Source organism: Astyanax mexicanus, chromosome 3 (genome assembly GCF_023375975.1).
Source record: "Astyanax mexicanus isolate ESR-SI-001 chromosome 3, AstMex3_surface, whole genome shotgun sequence".
In the NCBI taxonomy this organism is placed as follows: Eukaryota; Metazoa; Chordata; class Actinopteri; order Characiformes; family Acestrorhamphidae; genus Astyanax; species Astyanax mexicanus.
In genome coordinates this window covers 33,902,367-33,930,302 of record NC_064410.1, presented here as the reverse complement: position 1 = coordinate 33,930,302, position 27,936 = coordinate 33,902,367, and the positions used below count along the sequence as shown (strand labels likewise).

At 37.0% G+C, this 27,936-nt stretch overlaps 1 protein-coding gene across 2 annotated transcripts in view; it reads right to left on the bottom strand.

The window, feature by feature from the left end:
- zfpm2b (zinc finger protein, FOG family member 2b) overlaps positions 1-26,847 on the bottom strand; it is an 80,967-nt gene extending 54,120 nt beyond the window's left edge. The window contains exon 1 of one of the 2 annotated variants that reach the window (XM_049476395.1): positions 26,426-26,847. In XM_049476395.1, coding sequence (XP_049332352.1) covers positions 26,426-26,465 — 40 coding nt within the window. In that variant the 5' untranslated portion in view covers positions 26,466-26,847. The remainder of the gene's footprint in view (positions 1-26,425) is intronic. The other variant, XM_007254697.4, reaches the window with a different exon arrangement.
- Between the last annotated feature and the right edge of the window lie 1,089 nt (positions 26,848-27,936).

Genomic DNA, 27,936 nt, shown 5'->3' with positions numbered 1-27,936 from the left:
ATCACACAGTTCATTTTTCTCTGTTTGATTAATTTCCCTCCTCTATAAAAAATAATAAAATAAATAAAAGCCCTGCGTTCTATCAGCCCGGGTCCCTCTCCCTTCCAGCTGTACACACTCTTTGTTATTTGCATATTAATGTTTTTTTTTACTTAATCACTCGTGGATTTTTTAACAGCAAACCTGGAATGAAGCTTCCAGCACAAATTCCACCTTTACTATCAGCTTTTAATATTAACATTAATATCAGCCTGAACAGGCCTGCAAAACGTCAGAGATCATGGCAGGAAACTATAAGTACAGAGACTAACACTATCAGAGCATCTCACAGTCCTGTGAGACTGACTATACTGGAGTGTGTGTGTGTGTGTGTGTGCATGTGTTTGTGTGTGCTCATGTGCTGTTAGCTTTTTGAGGAACAGATACCGTTTTAATTTAAATACAGCATGAAATATATTACTATTTAAAGAAAAAGAGCAGTCGTTCAACTTTTGAACACTGAGTTTGTGGTTGGCTTAGTTTTAGACTAGGCCTGAGTTTAGGGTTAATGCTAAAAGTTGAGTGAAGGTTATGTTTACAGTTGGATTTAGGATTATTAGGGTTAAAGTATAGATAAAGGTTATGATATAATGATGTAATGGATGCGATTAAGGTTAGAAGGTATACTTTAGGGTTAATGTGGTCAGGGTTAGGATTAGAAGGGTTTTAAACCATAAACTAGGGGTGGGTGAAACTGGCCTAAAACTTTTTTCACAATATTTCATGGTAATTTTGCGATAATGATACTTAAGGTGACAAAACACTTATTAGAAAAATATTTTAAGAATGCACTACTGCAACAAAATGAAAATTACATTTTATTGTTGCATATGATTTGATATGGCACACCCGTAAATGAGATATATTAAATATATATATATATATATTTTATCAGATTTGTAATAGAAGTCTGATTAGGAATGCCTACTTTAAACCTAACTTAACCTTTTTGACCTTAAACATAACAAAATTAACCCTAAACTATGCCATACATTACGGTTAGTGTTCAGGCTAATAGGTTTAGGGTTAAGATTACGTTTTTTTTTTCTCTCCCCTACTCAAACTGCAGCCAGTGCTCACACAGTTGTTCAAATGCACACACACAGCTTGTCTAGTTCCTGTACAAAAGTATTGCCTGTAGAATAGGACATTCTGGGGCAGATAAACAAGCACTATGGCATTATGTCTCATGCCAGGTGTGGGGTATAAAAGGGGTAAAAAGACTCCAGCATTAAGTTGGGTAGGTGGGGATGAGGTGATGGTAATCATGTTATATTCTGACCACATTAACAGTCTTGATGCTTAATGCACAACACACACACACACACACACACAGCTTTCGAAGAACGTCATTGAAGAAAGTCACTCTAGTTGTTCATTCTGGGGGATTTTGCCAAACTCTGAAAATAAAACATTAATAATAAAAAAAAAATTAATCTGATCTGATTTAATCTGACAGAAGTGCTGCATTTCTTTTCACTATGTTTTCTTGAACCCTCACAAGTTTGCAGTTATTATAGAAGCAAATTAAACGTGACTATACACTGTGTGTCCATTTCCCAGACAGGGATTAAGTCCAGTTTATGCTTTTGTATCAAATATGTGCTGTAGTCTGGTCAAGAACCCTACCTCCTAGTCGACAGTTTAGCCTGATATTTATACTTTTCCTAGAAAAGTAACTGCTAGCACCCTATGGACGGAATCACAGAATTTATGAATGAATGCAGAATTTACATACAAGCACACAAACATACTGAAAAAGAAAACCTAAAACTCATACCTAAACAGCACAGTATCACAGTTCTGATATCAATAACCAGCTATTCATTCATTAAGAAAAACTAACATGCTCCAATCCTTACTTCAGCTGTTAGCTAGCATTGAGCTGCTAGCTGCATTTTGATGTTTTGAGGTCAATAACTCAAAACTCGAGTAAACTATAACCATAATCTACAGATATACAACCACAGAACCTGCTATCTAATCAGTATAGCTCAAAATGATGATCAAAATACAATCAAAAATATCTAAATTCTGCTTAATATTTGCATCTCATTTTGAGCATTTTAAGCAGGGCTGATATATTCTATTATTACAGAGGTGAATAAAGGTGCAGCTATACAAATTAGTCTAGTGTAGTAAGAGATATACAGTATTTACATCTCTAATTGACTGACGTTCATTACAGGGAGCTTTTATGCCAGTTATTCGTTCAATCATAAATACTAGATAAATTTATGATGTATGCAATGTAATGTGTTTAATTTAGATTATTTAATTACAGAGCATGTGATCAATTGGCTAAATCGCTTGACAGCTCTACTAAAAACCTAAAAATCCGAAATGAAATTTAAAAAATATGAAAACGAAAACAGAAAAAAAATAATCGAATTTCATACGGCCCTAAACTACCTGTCACACAATGTAGAAGCAGCAGCTATGATTGTTTTGCCAAGTTTCACACACACTCCTGCCTTCACAGCTGATCTTTAGAGGGACACAGACACACACAGCACACAAGTATAAACGTGCACAACAGTGTAGGCCATTTGCACATGCTAGATTCTGTCTTTAGGCCTAGTCATAGACCATACTCTCCTTTCAATGGAAAATCTCCATTCAAAATGCTGTTCTGTAAAATGCCTGTATGCCCCTATATGTCCAATTACATGTAAGCACCCTTTCAAATTAATGCATTGGATTATTTTAAGTTGCTCCCATTGCTGACAGAGATGTGCAAATGCAAATGCACACACCCAGCTTGTATGGTCCCTATAGAGTATTGGCACACTGCCTAATGCCAGGTGTGGGCTAGAGAGATATAAAGCCCCTCAGCACTGAGCTGTGGAGCAGTGAAGCTGTGTTTCCTGGAATGATGATCCTTTGGAATGAGATGGGGTGGTGATCATTCCAACATCCTGAACTCACTAACATTTCTGTCTCTGAATGCAATGAAATCCTTACAGCAAGGTTTAAAATCTAGTAGAAGCAGCTACTCCAACAAAAGCGGAGTAAACTCTTTTTAATGGCATTCATTTCTGAAACAAAAAATATACAGGTGCCCCGATACTTTTGTCCATATAGTGTATAATTCAACCTGCTTGTGCAGTCTCTCTTCACTTCAATAGTTCTGGCTGGTCTTCCTATGCATATTATCAGGCACCTGCAACTGATTCACAACGCAGAATGACTCGTCTTTCATTTCTCTGCTGTATTTCTTTAACTGGCTTCTTGTGGCTGCTCAGATCAGATTTAAAATCCTGATGCTGGCATTCTAATGGCAGAAGTCATAATCAGATTCATACCAAAAGCCCTTTAGGCTTCAATTACAGTGCAGTTTGACCAAGACAATCCTCCAGTCTCTCACCAGGAGGTATACTACCCATACAGCTCTGGAATCAGTTTCTCTGATTCAATACAATGAATATTGTTGTTTTATTCTATAAACTACGGACAACATTTCTTCGAAATCCTAAAAAAATACTGTAATTAGAGCATTTATTTGCAGAAAAATAAGAAATGGCTGAAATAACAAAAAAAGATGCAGGGCTTTTAGACTTCAAATAATGCAAAGAAAACAAGTTCATATTCATAAAGTTTTTTAAGTTTTAAGAGTTCAGAAATCAATATTTGGTTGATATAACTCTGGTTTTTAATCACAGTTTCCATACATCTTGGCATGTTCTCCTCCACCAGTCTTACACACTGCTTTTGGATAACTTTATGTAATAAGCTTTATGTGGTCTCTTATTTTTTTCCAGAGCTGTATATTGCCTCTAGGAGCCTTTTAATAATAAGTCAGCGGGAGGAACACCTTTACACCCTTTCGTGGCAAGAACTTGTGGGATGCATTATATTTATGTCATCCCAATGGAATTAGATGGAATGCCATTGCTCAGCAGAATATAAAAAAGAACTATGTAAAATGAAAAATTATACAGAAATTATAAACTCAAACAAATTACATTTATTGTTAGGTCATGTATGTTCAAAATGATTTTTTTAATACATTTTGAACATTACATTTTTGATGTTCGCAATTTTTAATTCAGTGTTATTGAGTTTTTTTTTATCAGTAACTCATTATCTTTACACTGTAATAAAAACAAACCATGAACAAGTATTTAAAACATGGGTGGGCCGAACAGCCTCTAACAGACACATACAGACACACACACACACACAAACAAACACACACACTTACACATGCGTACTGTACACACTCACACACAAGGCAGCAGAAAACACATGAAATAAAATATGCAATAAAGTATGCAGGCATGATCCGAGCGGCTGCTAATTTCATGCTTGGATTTGCTGCGCGGTGGCTGTAGGAGGTGTGTGTGTTTGGACGGTGATAGCGTCCCCGCACCCTATCTGCTGCCTCACACAGCCGCCAGAGCAGCAGCCTCTCCAAAGCCCTAATTACACCTGAGCTAATTCAATCTGACAGCACACAGCCGCATGGAAATCACCACTCTCCTCCTTTCTCTCCTCCTTCCTTCTCTCCTTCACTTCTCCTCTCATCCTTTCTGTTTCCATCACTTCTCTTCTCTTCTTTTCACCTCCTTCCTCCTCGTAACAGCAACTTCTTTTGTTTCTCTTCCTCCTTCCTCAAGTCCTCTCTGCTTTTAACTTCTCATCTCTCTTCTTTCTTTTCTGTTTCCTTTGCCTCTCTTCTTTCCTCTTTTATTTATCTTATCTTCATTTTGCTTCTCATGCATTCAGTTCTTTTCTTTTCATTTCTTATCTATTTAGTTCCCCATTTTCTTTTTTCTTTTAGTTCTTTTCTTTTCTCTTTCTCTGTTATATTTCTTTCTCTTATATGCTCTTGTCTTCTCATTCATTAAGGTAACCACTTTTTTCCCTTCTTGTATTTCTATTTCTTTTAGTTCTGTTCTTTTCTCTTTATTTTAATTCAATTATTTTTTATCTTTTCTTTTTATTTTAGTTATCCTGTTTTGCTTTGTTTTAAGTATCATCTTTTCCCTTGTCATTCATTATTTTACTTTTTCTTTTCTTTTCATGCTCTCCACTCTTTTTTATTTAGAATCTTTTTTCCTATCTTTCTTTTAGATCTACTATTTTCTCCTCTATTTCTTTTTGTTCTTTTTAGTTCTTTCTTTTAGTTCTCTTCTTTTATTTCTATTTTTTTCTTTTAGTTCTCATTGAGTTATCTTTTCTTCTGTTTCTTTTAATTCTCTTCTTTGCTTCCTCTTCATTTCTTTATTTTCTTTTTCCTCTTTTTCGTTATTTTTTGTTCTTTTCCCTTCTTTCTGCTCTAAACATCTACACATTTTGTCCTTTAATTGTTTCGTTTCTCTGCTCTTCTCTCTTATCTTAATTCTTTTTTTTCTCTTCAGTTAAATTTTCTTTATTTGTTTTATTCTCATATATTCTTCTCTATTTTATTTGTTTCTTTTTCTCTCTGGTGTTAAACTGGAGGAAAAGAAATCAGTGTGTATGCTGTTGAGCGGAAGCGGGAGTGTGTGAGTGTGTTTGTAAGAACTGGCACATACACTGATACTGTCCCACGGATAGCCAGCATACCTCCCTCTGCACATCAGCACCACATCAAACACACAGCTGGGGCTTCCTGGCTCGGGATGAGGGCATCTCACCCTGCACCAAAAACACCCCGGCTCCAAGCCCAGCACACACTCCACTGGGCTCTGTCCCAGAGAGAGTGAGAAAGAGAGAGAGAGAGAGAGAGATACAGGTGGGGAGGGGGCTCCTGAGGGGGTTGTTCTCTTTTTCACAGCCTTCAGCTGATCTTAGTCAAGCTGCCACTGATACCTGCACTGAGATTCCACCTTAAACCTCTCCAGGCTCCTGCGCTTCACTAAACAGAGGAACTTTAACCCTTAAAACCATCAGTCATGCCTTATATATTATATAGTAATGATAATGATTAAAGCTATGGAAAGCCTAAACCCTAAACTTTCACTTTGTCTCACATTAGTGAGAAAAGGAAATATTTTTGTTCACCTGAACTTGCCGTAAAGGTGAAGTACATCACTAAATCTGTTAAGCCAGCTGACAGCTGTTTGCACTGGCTAGTATTATACTGAGTGGTGGGGGAGAGAGAGGACCATCCTACCCACCCAAAGAGAGCGAGACCAGCTAGGCTCTCTGTAACTCTCAGCCACATATGGCTGGTCATACTATTATTAGTTACAATTAGACTTTTAGTTATCTCATCTTCTTTTTTTTATGTATTCAGTTCTCTTCTTTTCATTTCTCTTCTTTTTAGTTCCACATTTTCTTTTCTAGTTCTTTCTCTTCTTTCCTGCTTCTTAGTTATATTTCTTTCTTTTGTCTTCTCATTCATCAAGGTATTTAATCAATCACTTTTTCCCTTCTTCTATTTCTTTTTCATTTGGTTTATTTTAGTTCTCTTCTTTTTATTCATCTATTTTGCCGCTTTTCTCTTTCAATTATTCTAGTTATCCTGTTTTGCTTTACTTTAAGTATCGTATTTTCCGTTGTCATTCATTATTTTCTTTTTTCTTTCTTTTCATGCTCTCCCCTCTTCTTTAATTCGATTTTCATTTCTTATCTTTCTTATAGATTTACTATTTTCTCTTCTATTTCTTTTAGTTCTGTGGGGTGGGGTAGAGGGAGGACATCCTTCTCAAAGGCAATGAGACCAGCTATGCTCTATGGAACCCTCAGACACATATGGCTGGTCATTAATGGGGACCACTGGGAACTCATAATATTAGTATTATATATTAGTTACAATTAGACTACTGTACTCAACAAAATACTCAATAAGGAGACGTAAAATTACACAGAAAATCTACACAATGGTACAGTAGTATTGGCAAAAGAATATCATTTTTTCAACACATAAAAACATGACCCATTGGCATCCAGCCTAATGTCCAGAGTTTTAAAGAGAGATATACTGTTCTTATTGATCTATTCATCATGATGTTTTGACACAATGTAAAGAACAACTGAATGATAACCAGATTCAGACCAATAATAGAAAGTCTGTGAACAACTATAACAATGTTCATAATAAACATAAATAAAATGCACTGTAATAAGCAGCAGACTGGGTTTCATTGCACTTTATCTAAATCTTACTTTATTCTTATTGTATTTCCATTTATTTATTTCATTTGAAATGATGATAACTAGGGGTGTGCCATGTTGTATCGTAGGCAATCAGACTTTACAACACACCACGCTCTCAGTAAACACTAGTTTACTATCTCAGTACTTCATACAAACTTACATACTACTCAGTGTAGCTGTATTGCTTACCGTGTGCAATATCCATCTCACTACATGTACTGTGATCCCCTTATCATCATTTGTGCAATATGTTTAACGTGCAATATTTTTCTCACCTTTTTATCTACTATTTATTTGATATTTATTCACTGTTACTCTTTGTACAATAATGCTGGTCCACCCTACCATAATCATATCTCTATGCACTAGATGTATATATTCTTTCTTACTATATATATTTTTTTAAGTATCTTTTATATATTTCCTGTAATAGTCTTTTGTATATATACATGTATCATTATTTGTTTATATTTTTTTCCTGACCTGTTTCTCTGTCCTTTCCTCTGTACTGCTGTAACATTGTAAATTTCCCCATTGTGGGATTAATAAAGGATTATCTTATCTTATCTTATCTTATCTCTTAATATCGCCAATATAAATGAATATCATAAACAATATTATACCGTGAAATATGGTGCCATATCACCCACCAATAGTTTTCTAGTAGAAAGAAAATGCACACTGTTCTCATTTTCCATTATATATCTGCTAGAGACAAATTATATCTGTCCAGTATCATTTACTTTACTTTAATCCTGGATATATAGAGATATTTGAAGTTCATTTTTTAGTATCCTGACATTCTGGATCATTAACTTCTGTTACAAATCTGATAAAATTAATGTATTTTTTAATATCTCAGTTAGTGGTGTGCCATATTATATTGTATGCAATAATACAATTTTATTTTAATTTTGGTGCAGTAGTGTATTCTTGAAACATTTTGAAACAATTGAAACAATTCAATTTTCATATCGCCAAAATTTTTGTTAGCGTTAAAAGTACAATAAAATATTGTAATAAAATTTTACAGCCATATCACCCAACCCTACTAATAACAAACTTATTTTTTATATTTATTTGTTGTATACAATATATTCTTTCTTCAATACTTTTCTAGTCTTGCATTCACAACGCCAGATTTGGCTTCCGAAGACGTGCTATAAAATTAAGAGATTCACTACAGTTCCTCTCTGGCTCCAGCGCTCAGTCGAAACTGTAGAAAAATCTTCACCACAATTGATCCTGACGTGCGTTAAACTGCACTTTTTTTCTCCTTTTTTTCCCAGCGTGTATAAACCACAGTGTTTCCCCCATCAGCGATCTCCACGTTTCCATAATCCCTGCCTGTGCGCATGCACACGCTCGCGCTCTTTCCCACCAGCAGCCTTTGTTTTGCTGTATCTTTAAATGAGATTAGGAGGAATGATTACACAGCGCTGAAACATGAATAGGGTTCAAATCCTACCGCACAATAAAGCATTCTCTCCTGCCGTTCGCCCAAAAAAGCGTCAGAACAATGCTTTATTTGCTGCTTCTATACAAGAGCCGGCAGCAGCGTGCGGATCGGGGTTAGAGAAATAGTCTGGATATAAAAAAAAAACTTAAGGAAAGAGTTCAGGGTTCTAGTGTTTTCAGCTACTTCAGTCCATGTGTGTAGATAACAGTCTGCCATACAGTCTAATAGAGATGAATTAAAATACCTGTATCTTACATTTTTTACTGTAATTTCTTTGTAAAATTTGTTTTATGTACCAACATCAGTCATAATTCATTTTTTCATAACCATTTTTCATTTCTAAGAATTAAACATGTTGTATGTGTTACTGTGTTTTAAGAATGATATATGTAAATGAGCTGTGTTCTAATTGGCTGTGATGTGCTGTACTGCACTTCAATCAGAAAGGAGTCTGGAGTAAAACTCCATAACTTTGTACGCTTGAGTTTCACAGTATTAAGTTTCGCAATTTTATCTCGATTCTCAAAAACAGAGTATAGATGTCAATTTTATGTATTTAGAGTTAGAATAAATATTAGAGTTATTTATTTATGATATTTCTTTAATGAAAATGGTGGGTTTTGTTCCTGTAAAATGGGGCTGTTGTATTGTTGAATATCGTGAATGATATACCCTGAAATATTGTGCCATATCGTCCACCCTCTAATTATCACATCAGGGTACTACTTTTTTGCTGTTTTTAAGAAAAAAAAAATTCACACTGTTCTCATTTCCCATTATATATCTACTAGAGACAGATTATATCTGTCCAGTATCAATTATTTTACATTAATCCTGGATATATAGAGATATTTGAAGAGCATTATTAGTATAATGACATTCTGGATCATTGACTTCTGTTACAAATCTGATAAAAATCGTATATTTTTTTAATATCTCAGTACGGGGTGTGTGATATCATATTATCTGCAATAACAAAATTGTATTTAATTTTAATTTTGTTGCAGTAGTGTATTCTTGAAATATTTTTTTTTATTCAGTGTTTTGTCATATCGTCGTATTGTCGTATCGTTATTGCGAAAATACTATGAAATATTGTGATATTATTTTAGGGCCATATCGCCCATCCCTAGTACATACAGGGACCTTCAGTAGTTCAGTAGTTCCGTAATCTCTAATAGACTCACAGGTCTACTATCTGGTTCTATGCTGACACCGTACAACACACTGTTATCTATGAACATGGACAAAAATATGTCACATGGCTAAAAACAGTAGCAGCAGCTTGAAGGCTGCATTTTTGGAAGGAAACTTCAGACAGTAAACATGTTTTGGCTGCTTGACTTTATTTGGGGTGAGAGGAGAACATTTCATTTTTTGCCCAAAAATGTCCTCATACTCAAACACACCCATACTGTTTGAGATTCAGCTCACAAAGAGAAAATGCTGCTGTAATCATGCACACATTCCACAATACAACATGTATAGTTCTTTAAGCCGCACAAGTCACGCCGATTGGTGTCATTTTGTAAAATTGCCCAATGTTCACACTTTATATGGACATCAAATCTCATCCCATCCCAATTTCTTTTTGTATTTTATTATTCGCCAAGACATCCATTTAAAACATCTGTGTTATTTTATGTAAGAAAACCTGGTGTTTCACTGACTCAGCAAACTGCTCTGGTTTATGTTGTTTGAGATAATGAAATAAAGTGATCATGCATCTTCTACTTTTAATTGTGTTGATTTTATCACAAAATTTCTCTCAGTGGCGCATCATTACTTCAGAAACCAAACCATTTCCACACAAGCAACCAGTGTACATTCTTTTTTTGGGGGGGAATTAAATCACACACTGGTGGTAACCTGTGTAGCAGGCGTGATATGCGAAATATGGTTTTTGTTTATATCTTAAATTGTTGAGAATTTATCGATACATACAATATATAGCCCGGCCTTAGGTTCCTCTGATCAAAGACATGTTCTCAGTATTATATGAAACCCTATTTAGTATGCGTACAGAAGGGGTGTGCAATTTTTGACACAATAAAAACTCCATATCATGATAATACTAATATTCTTAAAAGCAGTCCATTTTTTATTTCTTTTTATTCACTTTATTTACTCTTAATTACTTGTTATTACTTGTTAATTATTACTTGTGTGCTGCACTTTAGTTTTGTTCCATTTTTTTTATATATAAAAATCAGGGTCTTGGTAAGTTACGGTTTTTGAAATAGACCAAAGCCCTTACTGTTTTTGTTTGGTGATTAAATTTGTTGTGTGCCATTGGCATTACGTTAGTTATAATATAAATATAATATGTACCAACAAGGGGGCTCCGAGTGTTCCGGTGGGCTAAGCACTGCCACCACGATCGAGAGAGATCGCTGGTTCGAATCCCATTCATAAAGCTTGCCATCAGCTGCTGGAACCCTGAACTTGCTCTCTCTGGGTGGGTAGATGGCGCTCTCTCCCCACATCACTCCAAAGAGTGATGTCGCTCAGCACAAAGCGTCTGTGAGCTGCTGTATCAGCAGCAGTTCTAATAGAGGCATGTATTGGAAGAGAAATGTGTTGGAGGAGACATGTGCTAGTCTTCACCCTCCTGGTGTTGGGGCATCCCTAGTGACGGGGAGTTTTAATGAGTGGGTTGGGTAATTGGCTTTGTAAATGTAAATGTGAGAAAATGGGATAAAAACTTTAAATATATATATGAGTACCAACAATGTAACTCCTGCAAAAAATCGGTTGCAGATGGATTTCTGTATCCCAGCTCACAGCAGGCAGGTATGCAGTGGTCAGTACCTTCCAAAATTGCTCCAAGAAAGGGCAACCAGTGGACCATGGGGTAATGGGCGACCAAGGCTCATTAGTGTTCATGGTCCCACCTCACAACTTACAGGACTTAACCCCTGATGCTATGCCACAGTGCCTTGCACCTAATGAGTCTATGTTGGCTCCAGTCACACCACAGGTCTGACCAAAACAAAGTGAATATGAAGATGGATGGATGAATACAAAAGCATTGCAACCTGGATAAGTTGAGATATAAAAAGGGGTTCACTAATGTTATGGCTGATTGATGTAAATGAAGTGCTGCTTTTTACGATGATACACTTAATTAAAAGAGGAAAAACTAAAAAAAAAAAGTTGATAGACGTGTGTGTTTACACAAGCTTTGCCACTATAATCTATCTGTAACTGTGATCCCTGGTAGATACACTGTTATTGCATGTATTGTTAATGTGTACATAGTTACTGATGACAGGGGGCCATCTCAGATGTGTTAGGGATAATTAGTCCTTTATGATATTAAAAATGGCTCTTTGACTCATTCTAACTCTAGAATATTTATTGGTACTGCAAAAAACTACTTTAAAAATATTTACCATCAAGTACGCTTTAAGCAGGCAGAGAACCATCCAAGCATCAAAATGTTGACACAGTTCTAAACAGAATGATGCTTTCTCTTATAAACCCTTAAAAACAAGTTGTGTGAGGATGTAGAGGTAAACTATTTAAACATTCAGAAGGTATTCTGATACCTCTTTTCCACCAAAAAAGTGCTGGTGCCGGAGCCTGAGCCGGTTCCTGCGAACCTGCAAACCCTTTAAGAACCGGCCCCTGTTCCCACGATTTGAGAATAGCATGGCAGAACCCGAGCTCCTCTTAAAACTTGTGCTGCTGTCCTCGGTGGACCACTGTTGATTATTTTTTATTTATTTATTTAGCTGCTTCTGCTGCTCTTAGCTGTGAATGGAGGTGAGGTTTGTGAACAACTTGCTCCGGAGATGCTTCAACGCTCCGCCTTTTAGCTGCTCGCATCACAGGTTCGCTGGTTCCAGACCAGCTAGATTGTGGGGCCAGAACGGAACTGGATTTTCTGCCTTAGAACCTGTGATTTTGCGGTGGAAACGTAAAGAATCGTTCGGGAACCTGGTACCAGCACCGGCACCATGCCGGTGGAAAAGCGCCCTGAGTTGTCAGGGTTCTACTGTATATAGAACCAGAACCAGAAGTCTTTCCTTGCCAACCTCTCTTTTTTAAAGGTGTACTGTAACACTTCTAAGGCAAACATTAACTCTTTCTTTGCTGAATGCTCTCAAAGAAAATTCATCAAACTGAGCAACATAAAACATTCCATTTACACACACACACACACACACACACACACACACACACACTCACAGAGGCCACAAATAATAATTAAAGCACAGCACGGCGTGGTTAACCAGTCAGCGCACTCACTAACATAATTAAGCACTTAAGCTTTCCTTTAGCAGTGGTATCAACAGCTCTGCAGACTCAACCCCAAAAGCACTTCTTATTAAACTTACTTTTTTTTAAGTGCAGTTGCGCGAAAGATGTTTTGCTCAAACTTCCACTATCACCTATTTCTGCCCGGATTTGTGCCATTAGCGATTTTCCACTCGCTGTTTAGACGTCGGCGAAAGCATCAGTCATATATTTTTTTCTTTTTCTGCTGCAGAGCGGCTGAAGCACAAATTAAAGTGAAAAGCTGGCTCTGTAATCCCAGCATGCGGAGCACATCTATTGTCACACCAACAGCTTCTGTGATAAAAGCAAATTCGTGTGCTCCTAGCTCTTCCAGTAATCACTTTCATTACTGTCTGTCTGTTTTCAGGCTTTTTTCTTTTGAACTACGCTTATTTCTTATTTTATGTTCATGCTGCTTCAGCACTGGTGGGCTTGACATTGAGATTCTGATGAAAAACTGAAAGCACACTTTGAATGATCTTGATGTATATCTGTCTATTCCTCATATATTATAAATCTAACTTTCTGTTATCTATTTATGTGTTTGTCTCACATTGTCACATTAATAACAGAATAACATAAAAAATGACTGCCCCTAATTTTAACCCTGTTCCTAAATTTAAACCTTAGTGTGAACCTGAGGTTTACTGAGGTTTTAACCTTCCTTTCTGTAATATAGTGTGGCCCTTACTGTTGATACCTACTTAACATGCAGTAAAGGTGATCCAACAGTTCTAATTTTACAGATTTGTATTTTATTAACGTCAGAATCTCTCATTCTACTTATATAAGACAGTTATCGTTCAATGCGTTACTGATTAAAACATCATTAATAAGCTCCTACCAATCTAAACTTTACTCTTAACACTTGCACTCATAAAAAAACATAGTGCATCCAACAAGAGCAAAAGTCACTTGCATATTTTAAACGACAATAAAAAAAAACATACCAATTCTACAAGCCAGTTTATTTAACTGTAAACACTGTAAGCTCTCTGGAGGCAGACTGCCACCAGTAAACACATATTTATCCAGTCCATTTCCATTCTGCTAGCAGGCCGACCACCGTGTCCTGTAGGAAAAGGTTAATGCATTTCCCTACTTTGACCCTTCGCCCCATTCATAGCAGTGCAGGCTAAAGCCATGCTGCTCTCTATGTGCCATATGTTGCTTTGATAGAACCCACGGCTGTGGCTTCTCTCGTTCAAACCCAGCTTTTAAATGACTTTTAAAGCAACAGCTTCAGAACCTTTGGCACACTGTGCTGGATTGCACATGTTGAAGACCTGTTGATGAATCCACCAGCAGCAAACTAACAAAAGCTGCAGCAAACTAGAACTTCCCTCAAGAGCCTCAACTCTTACAAGAGGCTGTATGAGTGAGAGCGAAGGGCTACAGTCGAGGAGGAGGAACATACATATTAAATATATAGTAACTTGGTGGAACATACAGCCACTACTGCTCTTCCAGTACATCAGTTATAAAGACTGTCTGTAGGCCTGTCTCAATAATTAGATTATCAACTTATTGTACAATAAATACATACGTTCTCAATAATATTTAGAAATGGTGATACTGTCTTGATACTTGTTTTATATTATTTGTATATTTGTTCACATATATTACACTGAACTGTATTTTATACAGTCATGCAGTGAACAATGCTTTAATAACTGCGACTCCATACACACAGTGTGGACTATAGTCGGTAAAGGAAATTGTATAAGTTTATTCCAAACTATGATCAATTAAAAATTGGTTTTGCTTCGTTATGCTATTATATCAGCATCATATTAGTGGCCTTTAATGGCCTTAAAATGACAATAACATTGTTTATCACAATAATTTCTTCTATGATATATTGTCCACAAATTCTTATCATGTTCTTATCTGTGCAATTATCAAAAGTTGTAAATACACTTGTATAAAGCTTATTGTTTCCTTTCTACAGGGTCATATGAGTGATCACTAGGGGTGTAATGGTACGTGTATTCTTTACGAACTGTCACGGTTCAAGGGTCACGGTTCGGTTCGCACAAACGCATGCAGAATACACAGTACAGGCAGTCTATAGGAGACCTATGAAACCAATGAATGTAATTTGGAACTAATGTTCACAGGAGAGTTGTACTCGGAAAGTGTAGCTGTAGCACTGTTGCTATTAGCAACACGATACTGACTTAGCCCATAGCCTGCCCTGAGAAGTTTAGCTCTGTGCACACAGGCTGACTATGGCAACTGGAAACAGTGCAGCGGAGAGTGCAGGACTGTTGCTGCACCTAAATTACGCCCTGGCATGTAAAATGAATGATCGCCTGTCACTTTCCACTGTGAACGCAGGGTTAGGCGCTCATACTGTCTCACTCTCTCGCTCTATTTCTCTTTCCTTCTACCCTGAGATATTATAATACAGCACAAAATTATCTAGTCTGCCATATCTAACATAGTTTAACTTTAAAAATAGTTGTAGTTTAAGCAGTTAAAGTAATGCAGTTGTTTTTGTTCTTAATAAAGCGCCACAATCAGGCTTAATGTTTGTTTGTTCCAACAAGATCCAAAAGATGGAGCTTCTCATGATGACAGTAGGAGAGAATCCTGGTTTTAAGCATTTAACAAAAGAGCGCGAACCACGTTACAACATTCCATCCCAAAAAACAAAACATGCTTATAATGAAGATTCATTGTTATTATAAAGATAATAAAGGTGAGGCTATACAGAATGTTCAGTCTCTTTATTTTTTCCACCAACCGTACCAAAAATATCTAATCGTGAGGTTTATACTAAGGTGTGAACCGTACCATAGATTTTGTGTATCGTTACACCTCTAGTAAATGCTGTATATGAGTAATTGTAATTAGTTATTTAAACCATCTGACAGTTCTTTAAACAACACAAATTTGTTCCAAAATATTAAAAATGGCACTGCAGTTATATGCTGATGTACTGGAGTTTCTGGTGATGTGTTTTTTAGAAAATAAAGCAAAACTGATGCATGAGCAGTTATTACTCAACCATTACAATGTTAAGATGTTCAAGTAATGGGTAAAAATCGATGTTTAATCTATTAAGACACGATTGATTTAGTTTAACCTTCAATACACTATCCGGCACATCCAATCAAACCAGGGACTCGGGACATAGATTTAGAGAGCCTTGTCCCTCCACCACACCCCAAATTTAGTATTTTTCATAAATTTCTCATTCATTATAAAATACCTTATGCTACCTGTGCTAGGAGAGTGAAGGCTAGCATATTATTCCTCTGAGCCACTGCTGAGAAACAGAACTTTTGATACAGGACTCTACTCTCAACTCTGCACAGTTTTTTTTCTAACTATTTATAAAATGCCACAATTTTTGTACCTTTCCCCCACAATATGTTAAGTTCAGTAAATGAGAAGTTTGTCATTGTGGAAGATATGGCTTACTTACACCTATAACATCGACTATACATGTCATCAGACCAGGATATCCAGTATTTTTTTTTGCACATAAATAAAATCCAGTGCTGACAGAACTGAACTGCACTGTTATATTTGTATTAATCTTGACATTAAGCACATTTATTGCTCAAGTTCAAAGCTATTTTTTTCACAGCATCATAATATCTATGGTTATCAAAGTTGCTGATGATGTCCAACCCCGCCAGACTGAACAATTCCCAGTGAATTCCAGCTCAGCACCTGAGAATATCCAAACTTCCACACCACGGAAAACACATGATGAACACTTCAAAGTGTCTGAGGGAAGACATAATTTCCCTCCACTCCCAGTCTGAGTACGCACACACACACAAACACACACACAGAAAATTTGCTCAACCGCTGCGAGAGGCTTTGAGGCATTTATCTATCTACAGAGGAAAGTAAATTCCATAATCCTCCACCTTCAATGGGCCCTATCGTACATTTAAGATACATAATCTCTTTAGGTAGGCACCAAATCAATTCCTCATCCATGAAGCCTTTCACTGAGTGAGGATATTCAAAGTTCCTCTGCTTTGGAAAAAAAAAAAAAACTCCAGCTGGAAGTTCTTGGATTAGTTAAATATAAATGAGGAAGTATGTGATGTTTAAATATGCAACTGTAGACGTATACATATAATAAAAAATAACATATACATGAATATACTATAAAATGATAATAAAATGGCCCATGTGTTCACATGTTTGTGGACAACCTTTCTACAATAAATGCTTGTATGAAAATTGTGACACTATGTCTAAGGCCGGGTGAGGACTGGAGGGGTAGAAATAAAGACCCCAGTACTAAACTGTGGAGCAGTGTAACTGTGTTCTCTGAAATGATGGAGCTCCATCTATTACTTTTGAGATAAGTTGGATAGTTTTGATCATTTTGATCATTGTTGGTAATGTAAGTCAGACTCGTTTTAATTTTTTAGTTTAACTGAAAGGCCAGGACACACAAACACTTCAGATACATATTATAAATTTAGTGTACAGAACATCGTCATGATTTGATGATCCAGGCTTTGTTTAGCAGTTTTAAAGCGAGTCCAGTCTGAAAACCTGAAGGACAAATTCTTTACTCACACTTTCAGACCTAAAGCAGCCTGAGTGATTGCACTATTGCTGTTTCTCTTCAGACACACAAACCACATCTCTGCCATCTGCACCTGATCATTGATCTACATCTCCATTGGGCCCTGTGGGTTCAATAAAGGTGAAAGAAATAAAGGTCTGCTGTTGGTCAGACTAGCTGGACACCACTGATAGAGCATTAACCATTGCTGCAGCATCGATATTTAAGGGTGGTCAGATAAACGTCTTCTTTCCTTCTTTATCTTCTAGAGTGGGTTTTTTGGAGGGTGTTTTCCAGTGTGATATGGAATGAGATTCCAAATGTTTTATGTGGAAATGTTAGCTATACCTCACACTAGCTATATTATAAATTAGTTATTAAGGTTTATTTTAGGTGAGGTGATGCCCAATTTATTTATTAAATTCTAACATTTCAAAAGTCATGGGATAGCAGTATGTAAACTGATTATGAAGTGCACACTAGGGCTGCACGATATATAATTTAAGCATCATCATCTCGATGTGTGCATGAGCATTAGTCACAACGCAGAACGTGTGATGTCACCTAAGGCAATTAAATCAAACATGTAATGTTGCAATGTTTTGATTCATGACACAAGAAGTAGATACACAGCGCTGTCTCTGTGTCTGTGTGAGTGACAGGCTGCTGCTGCCTAAGAAGCGCAAGGGAGAGGGGGAGCGTGGCCTCCACATGGCTGGGCATGTGCTTGCAAATGCAGACGCTGACAGCCTGACAAAAGCTGTGCACATTAGTCTGGCACAGGTTTGCGCAGATATTTCCAGTTACAGCTGACATCACGCTTTTAATCCCAGAAAAACACTCTTATTTACCTTTTAAAAGGCCCTTTAAATGCCTGATTAAAATGACAATTATTGTTGTTTTGCTGTTTTCTTCAGGTTTTGAGTAATTGGCTGACTCTAAAGCGCTGACACAGCTCTTGGTTGGTCCGAATCTCTGACAGAAGACAGTGTGCAGTGGGAGCGGGGGTCCTGCATTGTTTAATATCGTGATATATATATATTTGAAAAAATAAAAATATTGCAATGTAATTTTTTTTATTTTGTGCAGCCCTATTCCACACCTGTCTATGTTGTGACTTGTTATTTTATGAGTGAGGTTTAACATGACGAATGAGTTTGAGTGAGACCTGACTGTGGAAGCAAGATGGACATTTCTGAAATTGTGCCATGATTAAAGATTCCTCCATCCACAGTGTCATTTGAGTCTCGGGGAATACATCATAGTTATCATTACCACCCACAGACGACAGTGCAGTGGGGGTAATAATCATGACTGGCGGCATCTGGTTAGAATTTCCTTACAAAGAGACATTACAGGCATCTCACAGGTCAGCGCAGCATTCTTAAGCTTAAATGGTACATGTCTATTATAAATTTGTTTTTCTTATTTTAGGCAAGGCAAGACCTTGAATGCTTGAGGGCTTGCGGCACGGTTTATTATGATCCTGTGCTTTAATTATTGAGATATTGTGCTAATATATTTACAGCAACATGAAGATTTTCATAAAGAGTGAGTTTTTTTTATATATTTAGAGAGTTTATTTTATATTTATTTACTCTAAAACCCTGTCTAAAAGGACCAAGCTTAAACACACAGGGTTTACACACAGTTTTCTTATAATCTCCATAGAAAAACACTGATCAATAAAACTGGATGCTCTGGAGCTGGTGTACATGAGCCTAAGGTCACCATGGCTAGTGTCAATTTATGTCCAGGGGGTATAAAGCCCCATAGTGGAATTGTGTTCTCTGAAATTATTTTTTCCATCAAAGATCTAAAGAAAGAGTAAGAGTGACAGAACTACTCATCCAACATCAGTAACCTCACCCTTCTAATGCAGAATGCTATCAAATTCTCCTCCCAGCCATGTTCCAATATCTAATGTAAATCCTCCACAGAGTAGTGGAGACAGTTCCTGCAGCAAAGATGAACAAACTCTCTATTAATCCCCTTGATTTGAGGACAAAAGCTGGAGGAGCAGGTGTTTAGGTATCATGTATCATCAGCATGCCTCTATAAGGACAGTGCAGGACAGTCTTATGAAGCAGAAAGCGAGACAGCAGCAGCAGCAGCAGCAGCAGCCGCGCACCGGATCTCTCAGAGTGTTTGGGTGAAGGAGAGAGAAACAGTTGGCTCTCTCCGTCCCTCCATGTCTCCATCTCTCCATCCGTCCTGCTTTGTAGCCCGGCGAGCCCGCAGCACTTCACAGCTCATTAGTGCTGAACAGATGCTGGGGGAAAAGTTGGCACGCAATAACCCCTCTTCATATTGCACTGATCTGAGAGAGATAGCGCGCGACTGAGGGACGCCTCGCGCTGACAGTTGGCAGATGAAGTTAATCAAAACGGATTAAAAAAAGAATAAAAGAGAGCCAACAAATCTGACATCCCTGATAGGGGTATAATAATGAAATAAATTATCATATTTCTGACAGCGGCACGTTAGCACGCGACAACCACAAATGACACAGATGACGGCACACCAAATAAATAAGCAGAGGATCCACAAATAAAGAAGTGTTTAGACACTTCAGAGCTGCTGTGAGGTTAAACCAAGTTTACGCTTTTTCTGCCCAAACTGCTTTTAGCTCTGCAAATCCACGTGATGCAACAGTACACTCCTAAAAATAAAGGATTCACTGGAGCAAAGCAACTGCATGAAGAAACTACTACCGGAATCTTTCAATGAAAAGTTTTTCAAATAATAATTTTTCCATTTTTTGTGAATGAAAAGTTCCACTTCAAAGACCACATTTTCCACATGGAAAACTAGATTTTTAATGAAATGAATAAAGTTTACACAAAGCAATCTATCCGCCTGTATGTATGCCCGTATATGTACAGACAAAAAGGTGAAAGATGTTGCTGTTATTTTTTACACTGTCATTTCATAACCAATACAAATGCTCCAAAACGACTTAATTTCACTTTCATTTACAGTTAACAAAGCTTTTTTCAGTTGTCAATTTGAAATTTCAAGGTTTTTCCACGAAATCCCTGCATTTGTGATGTCACAAAAATGCTAAAACATTTGCATATATTTGCATAAAAGCTCTGAGCAGTCTAGCCCCACCTATTCATATTGAACTTAAGGCAGAAAACAGGACAGCTAGATCAGATCAGAGATTTACATATTTATGAGCATTAAAAGGCATAGAGAGAGTAAAAAAGAGTAAAAACATAGAAACAGTCAATCCTGATTTTGGCACAAATAAAACCACACAAATACTATAAACTAAATTGGAAAAATAAAATAAAAAAAAAACACCACAGGGTACAGGCTCTATATTTAAAGAACATACACATAATGTATTACAATGTATACACAAGTTTTTACATTTGCTAAAGTGAAAAAGGCCTTGGAAAAAGTGAAATTTTTTTGTGAACTGGCATAAAATATTTTTAATAAGTTTAAATAATTTTGAAGTGTCGAGAGTTTTTTTGCAGGATGAATTCACAAACCAGTGAATTTGTCATTAAAACAAACACCAATAATTACTATAATTGCTGTTAAAGTTTAAGAATTGCTCCTATTTTTATTAATTCTTTGCCACTAATTTGCTTTCTTAGAAATGTATTTCAGAACTATAAATCTCAGTAACTATATGTAAAACAAGCCATTTAAAATGTTCTTCTAATACTACACGTTGTTCTATAACAACTGGTTTTATAAAAAAGGGAAAGCATTTGTTTGACTTTTACACAGAAGGTATAAGGGTGCAGAGGAAATAGATACTGTTTTGTGTAGTGCTGAAAAAGAAATGTGCTTTTCTTGCATATATGGAACTATATATCCAGACAAGCAGTCATGTATGTAACCAAACAGTACCTTCTCAAACCTTTAAATGGAGCTCTGATGTTTTACTTGTTCTATTCATTAAGGTATTAAGGGTGTTGGAGTGAGGAGTGAGGAATGGCAGCTGTGACCTCGTTGCCAGTTCAGAGGTTAAAACATTTACACAGCTTTAATATTAACCCATATGCGCAGTTATAGTATTAGTTTTAAGTAAGTAATTAAGCTATATGTGAGGAACCTAATTGAGTTCACAAATTTTAACAATAATCCATTTAACATCTCTATAAACCTTCAGTCATTCATCTTCCTATCCTCTTCTTCCTGGCCACGATCACAGTAAATCCAGAGCCTACCCAGAATCACTGGAACACCAGCAAGGCTGGAATACCTCCTGGACAGGGCACTGGTCCATCGCAAGGGACCACACACACACACACACACACACACACACACTACATTCAGCACGGCCAATTTACCTACCATGTGTGTTTTTGAGAGGTAGGAGGAAAACAGAACATCCGGAGGAATCCCACACACACAGACACTGCAAGAACAAACCACACTCCTCACACACACAGACAGACAGACAGACATTGTAGTGAACCCACAACCCCAGAACCCTGAAGCTGCATGGCACACACTACCTATTGCACCATGCTACCATGCTGTAAATGCAATATTTTAAATGTACTAAAACCAAAATATTAACTTATTCAAACTATTGATAAATAGGTATTTAGTTATACACTAAATGGAAATTTATCTGTATCTATTAGATACATTTTCACAATTATCATACCTTCATTTACAGCTAGATTAAGATTTCTATTGTTCTGTTCAAAGTCAGTAGCCATGTGTCTAAATCTAAAGATAAATAAATTGATCAATTTTGACTTTTTACAAAAATATGCCTTCAGATTTGTGTTATTCTTTTTCAATATAAATAATTAATGGCTTAAATGACCTGTCCTGTACAAAGCTAACAGTTGTTTACAGTGCAATTGTTTAAGCTAAGGGGTGCTCCTCCCCTTTTACAGGTTCACTTGGCGGAGAACCTCGTGCTGTAAATTTGGCAACACTGCCTCACACTAGCCACCAATCTCAGCAAATTTACTGTCCCTTTGGTTTTGGGGGGATGGGGAGGGGGGGTGATAAGAGCTAAAAACAGCTGGTCCAGCTCACTAGGGTGATGTAGCACTGATAGTGACACACACACACACTCACACACACAGACACACACAGACACACAGACATAGTGCCAGGGCATCTCCTTCTTCACTATCAGCTTCTCAGATCAAACTCTTATTACAATAAAACCCTACTTGGAACTTTGTGGGGGGCTGGGGCAGGGGAGAGCAGAAAAGATGACCCGAAACGACCCTTCTTATCGCTTCGTAAGAGAGAGAGATAGAGAACAAGAGAGAGAGAGGGAGACAGAGGCAAAGAGAAAGAGAGATTTCAATAGGACCGAAGAAAAAAGGGGAGGCTGTAGAGAAATACATAATTTATCACCATATTATCGGAATATCCAGGAGGCCTAATAAAGGGAGTGCGGACGACTGACTATTTTTTTGTCTTATCATGCCAGGCTGGGGGCTGGGGGGTGGATTATCAGCCCGCTGCAGATTGCAGGGATGGAATTCTAATGGTAATAATCGTGCGTCTGATGGTATATCTTCCACAGCCTTATCAGCTCCATTATCTGCCCTTATCGGCCCAGTCATCGGGGCAAATTAATGGAGCTCTTTCAGCACTCGCTCTTTATCTCTGCTGCAGAGGACACCCCAGAGAATGGGAATAGGCAAAATATGAAAATAGAGGGTCGTGAATTGCTGAGGTTTAGATAACGGGGCAATATGTTTGAGGGATAACAAAAAAAATAGAGAGAAAAATAAGAGAGAAAAAAAAAAACAGAAAAGGAGGGTGACTCGCCCTGTAATGACCTTTTTGTCCTCTGTAATAACCATCTTCCCCTGGTTCCAGTTTTACTGTGTCCATATTAGTGACGACATGACCTTAAATTCACCTTTAACTAAAATATTTGTTTAACTAAAGAAATGTAAACAAATGATCAGCTGACTCTAAAATAAAGTGTTTATAAATGTGGCAAATTTGATATAAATACAAATATTACTTTTGTCTCTCCTTTACATAAGCAGTTTAGTGTTTTATACCATTATTGTGCTTTGAAGAATGCAGAAGCACCTTCAATTTTAGGAGCACCTGCAAGAATCAGTTTTTAGAATTTTTATTTAAAGCCTTTATATCACTACAATGTCATAATTTAGTAATCACAAATCTGTTGCATTATTAGATTTTCATTTTTAAATGATATTTGATAAAGTCTTTTAAATGTAGTTGAGCCTTGCATTTCTACATTCTCTGAACAGCTGATTTTAGAATAGCCATGTCATATTAATACTGATACCAACTTATTGTACAATTTATGAAGAGTTAATTTGCAAAAACAGATAAGGGTGTGATGTCCTTAAAACATGAAATCAATGAAATATTCATACTGACATGACCCTTATCATTCCTGACCTCAATATTGCATATTACATTTTCTAAGCTAGTAGCGACTATTATCATGAACAAGGCTGTCAGTTAAAAATGTGTTTTGATTTCATTTTATTTTATTTATGTTACGTTTATTTAAAATATTTGAAAAAAAGATTTGTATTCCAATTTTATAGTTTGAATATTCAGAATAATAAAAACTTCACTGGTCTTTAAAAGGGCATTGAAAGCATTGTTATGTTATTTTATATTATCAATATATCAGTGGCATAAAATGCCACATCTTAAAATTACATTATTGTGTATAACTATCATGTTTGGCTTTTTTTTATTTGATCCTGAATATTTTTCTGCTCAAGCTGTAGGTCAGAGCTGTGCACACACATTACGCCAGACAACACACACACGCGCATTGTAGTGTGAATAAAATCACATGCAACAGAAACATATATACCGATTGCTTTTGTACGTAAAAAAGACATGTGCAATAAACATCTCTAAACGTTTGCAGTCAGAAATCTCACAAACGGTTGCATCCCCATGTCAACCTCACGCGCGCACACAGAAACTATAAGCATCTGTACCCCTCTGCACACAAACTCCTGCCAAAATACAGAGTGGGCACGTGCGATTATTTCATGAACCACTGCACATGACCACAATTAACGCAGCGCGCGAGGCGTATCTCTGCTATCAGCAGCACCGTGTGTTTGATTGCATGCAACCACGTGCGTCGAACGAACCAAAGCGGTGCAGGAAATGTCTGCAATGACAAATAGTTCAAATAAAGCCCACGTGCACCTGAGCGGTTTGCACTCGGCAGCTTTGAAAATGCATCCAAATGTAAATAAACCCCACGTGCAGCAAACCTCTCTGATCATCTGCACTGATATACTTTCGCAGAGGATTACATAACTCATATAAATAGTTCAGTTATGACAAACATCTCACTCAACAGCTTTACAAATGACTGCACTCTGTAAATCGTTTATATAAAAAAAATCTGCTATGCTGAGATCATTTCATAAACGATTGCGCACAATTCATATAAACAGTTGCAAATAGTTCACATAAAACCAACACGCATGAAATCACAGTACATGTGCATTGCGATAACTTTGAAAAATTACTCTTTCTATATAAATAAATATTCGCATAAAACCTGAGAATGTGAGGTTCATAAAATAGCAGGGTCTGTAAGCACTGTAAGCTTAGAGATGTTTGCAGGAAAAATGTTAAACAGCTGTGGCACTTATACAACTTATACACTTTATACAAATTATTTAAATAAAGTGCACGTGAGCATTTATACTGAGCAGCTTAAGAGAACAATTTACATTGAAATATTGCACACATCATTCATGCACGTGCAATACAATAAGTAATATTAGAAGTCACTTCATTAAGGGTTATATAACTGTTAAATATACAGCTCTGGTAAAAAAATAAGGGATCAGTTTCTCTGATTTTGCTATTTACAGGTTGAAAATTGTTTGTTGTATTCTATATATAACTACGCACAATATTTCTCCCAAATTCCAAATAAAAATGTTGTCATTTAGGGCATTTATTTGCAGAAAATGAAAAATGCCTGAAAAAACAAAAAAGATGCAGAGCTTTCAGACAATTCTAACAATGCAAAGAAAACAAATACGTATTCATAAAGTTTTAAGAGTTCAGAAATCAATATTTGGCGGTATAACCTTGTTTTTTTTTCACAGTTTTTATGCATATTGGCATGTTCTCCACCACCAGTCTTACACACTGCTTTTGGATAACTTTGTGCCACTCCTGGTGCAAAAATTCAAGCAGTTCAGCTTGTTTTAATGGCTTGTGATCATCCATCTTTCTCTTGATTATATTCCAGAGGTTTTCTATTTGGTGGAATCAAAGAAACTCATCATTTTTTAAGTGGTCTCTTATTTTTTGTTTCCAGAGCTGTATCTTTTCATTTAAAAATTCTATATATATATCTGTATTTGTCTGTAATCTATGTGTTAAAAGTTTATTTATAAACCACGTGAACGCCAAAAAAATGCATCTGCTTTTAAAGGGCAAAATTGTTGCATAGTTCATATAACAGCTAGCATTATTATTTTAAAACAAACGGGTGCTTTTGCCAAATCAGCGATTAAACTAATTCAAATGCAAAACGTATGGAAATGGAAACAACCTATATGTTTTGCACTAAATGTATTTATTCAGTAGCTTTGAATAAACTTAAAACGTTGAAACGTAAGTACATCAAACAAAACGCAGGTAAAAGTAAGTATATGCACATGGATACGCTAAAATGACTTCCTAAACAAACAGTTGCGTTATTCAAACACTATTTGCAGTAGCGTTTGCACAGCTGTAAATAGTGCGTGTAGTTCTCACGTATCTTATATAAACACACACATATCTATATATGTATACATATATAGGTAAATGTAGAATATTAGGACTTAAGTTTAATAAAAGATAGAGAAAAACATTCCTAAACGAACTGCATGCACCTGTGCTAAAATAACCTCAATATTCACACGCTACTCGCTATATAAAGCCTTTAGTTCATAAACTAGGTTATAAACATATAAACAAACCTCTGCACCTGCAATTAACACGTTCACGCGAGATACTGTAAATGATAAAGCGCTTTTCTGATGTAAACTCACGTTTGAACTGGCGTGGTTTGCTCTGCTTCCTCCGGGACATCTCTGCTGCTGCTGCGGCTCCGAATCCAGATCTCGACTCAGCCTGAAGCTCCGATTCATCCAAACACCAACTAAACTAAACAGTACTGCGCGCGCTGCCTCTCACACTACCGCGCGCGAGGTAAAAGCAACTCCGAACCCACCAGCTGGCTCGTGCCGCCTGTGTTTGCGTTGTGTGTGTGTGAAAGAGAGAGAGTGTGTGAGTGTGTGAGTGTGTGAGTGTGTGTGTGTTTGGCCCCCTGTCGCCCCTGTTGTCCGCGCGGAGGCTCAGCTGCGCGTGGACTGACTGACAGTGCGCTTTCCGTGTCTGCTTTTTGTTGCACGCGGGAAGTTTGAGCCTCGCGGGGCGCTGTAGGCTGGCAGGCCCTGTGGGCTGAGGTTGGACATGTGCTCTGAGTGAGGGGCTGAGCAGTGAGCAGAACAGCCAGTGTGGAGAAGTTTAAACGCTGTTAGCTGAGTGAATGAGTGAATTTAGCTCTTACTTTAAGATGCTGACACACTGTTTTTATAGTCTCTGTAGAAAAGCACTGACTGAATAAGATGCTCTATAGCAGCTGCGCATGAGCCTAAGGTCACTGTGTTCATGCCAAATTAGGACCATTGGGGTATATAAAGCATTCCAGCATTGGGCTGGAATTGAGTTGGAGTGGCAGTTCTGATCATACAACATTGGACTGGCTACTGGACAGTAAGTTTATTATGCTAACCATACACTAGACAACTTCGAAAAGATTCTGAAACAGACTTTTAATACTAAATTACTAAATACTTTTTACATACTAAAGTCTGACACCCTCTCACATTTAAAGACCAGTCACACACTTTTTAGTCACAGACTAGTCACAGGCTAATATTTTGCAAAGACTGGGGATCTTGCTACAACTGCAACTAGATATTTTTTTCTGAGATTATTTTACTTTTATCTATATATACTTTTATTATTTTATATGTTTCCACTCTGTCGTGATATAAATGGGAAGACGCATCAAAGAGAAACTATTGCTCACTCCCCATCTCCACCAGTTTCTCCTCCTTTTGTACACTCCAGGAGAACTGTGGTTTCTGAGCCATCACTGGAGTCTCATCCATGTCCAGTTCTCCAAACGTTTCCGTGCTTCCCTAGCGGCTTGTCATAGCTCTCCTATTGATTGTTGACATCGTTCACGTCACTATTTGCCTGAGCCAAGTTTCAAGACTTACAGCATGGTGGCTTAGTGGTTAGCACTTTCACATATCAGCATTGGGGTCTTGGGTTCAAGTCCCTATCTGGGTGAGTTTCCATGTTGTCCCTGTGTCTGCATGGGTTTCCTCCAGGGACTCCAAATTTTCTCCCACAAAAGGTAAATTCCACCTCTTTACTTGTTGTGTGCAAGTTTGCTTCTTCAAAAAATACATTCCTGTCTTTAGAGGTATCTATTCTGTTGTATTGTTCTGATTAATTTACATTCATAGAGACTGTCATAGAGGTTAAC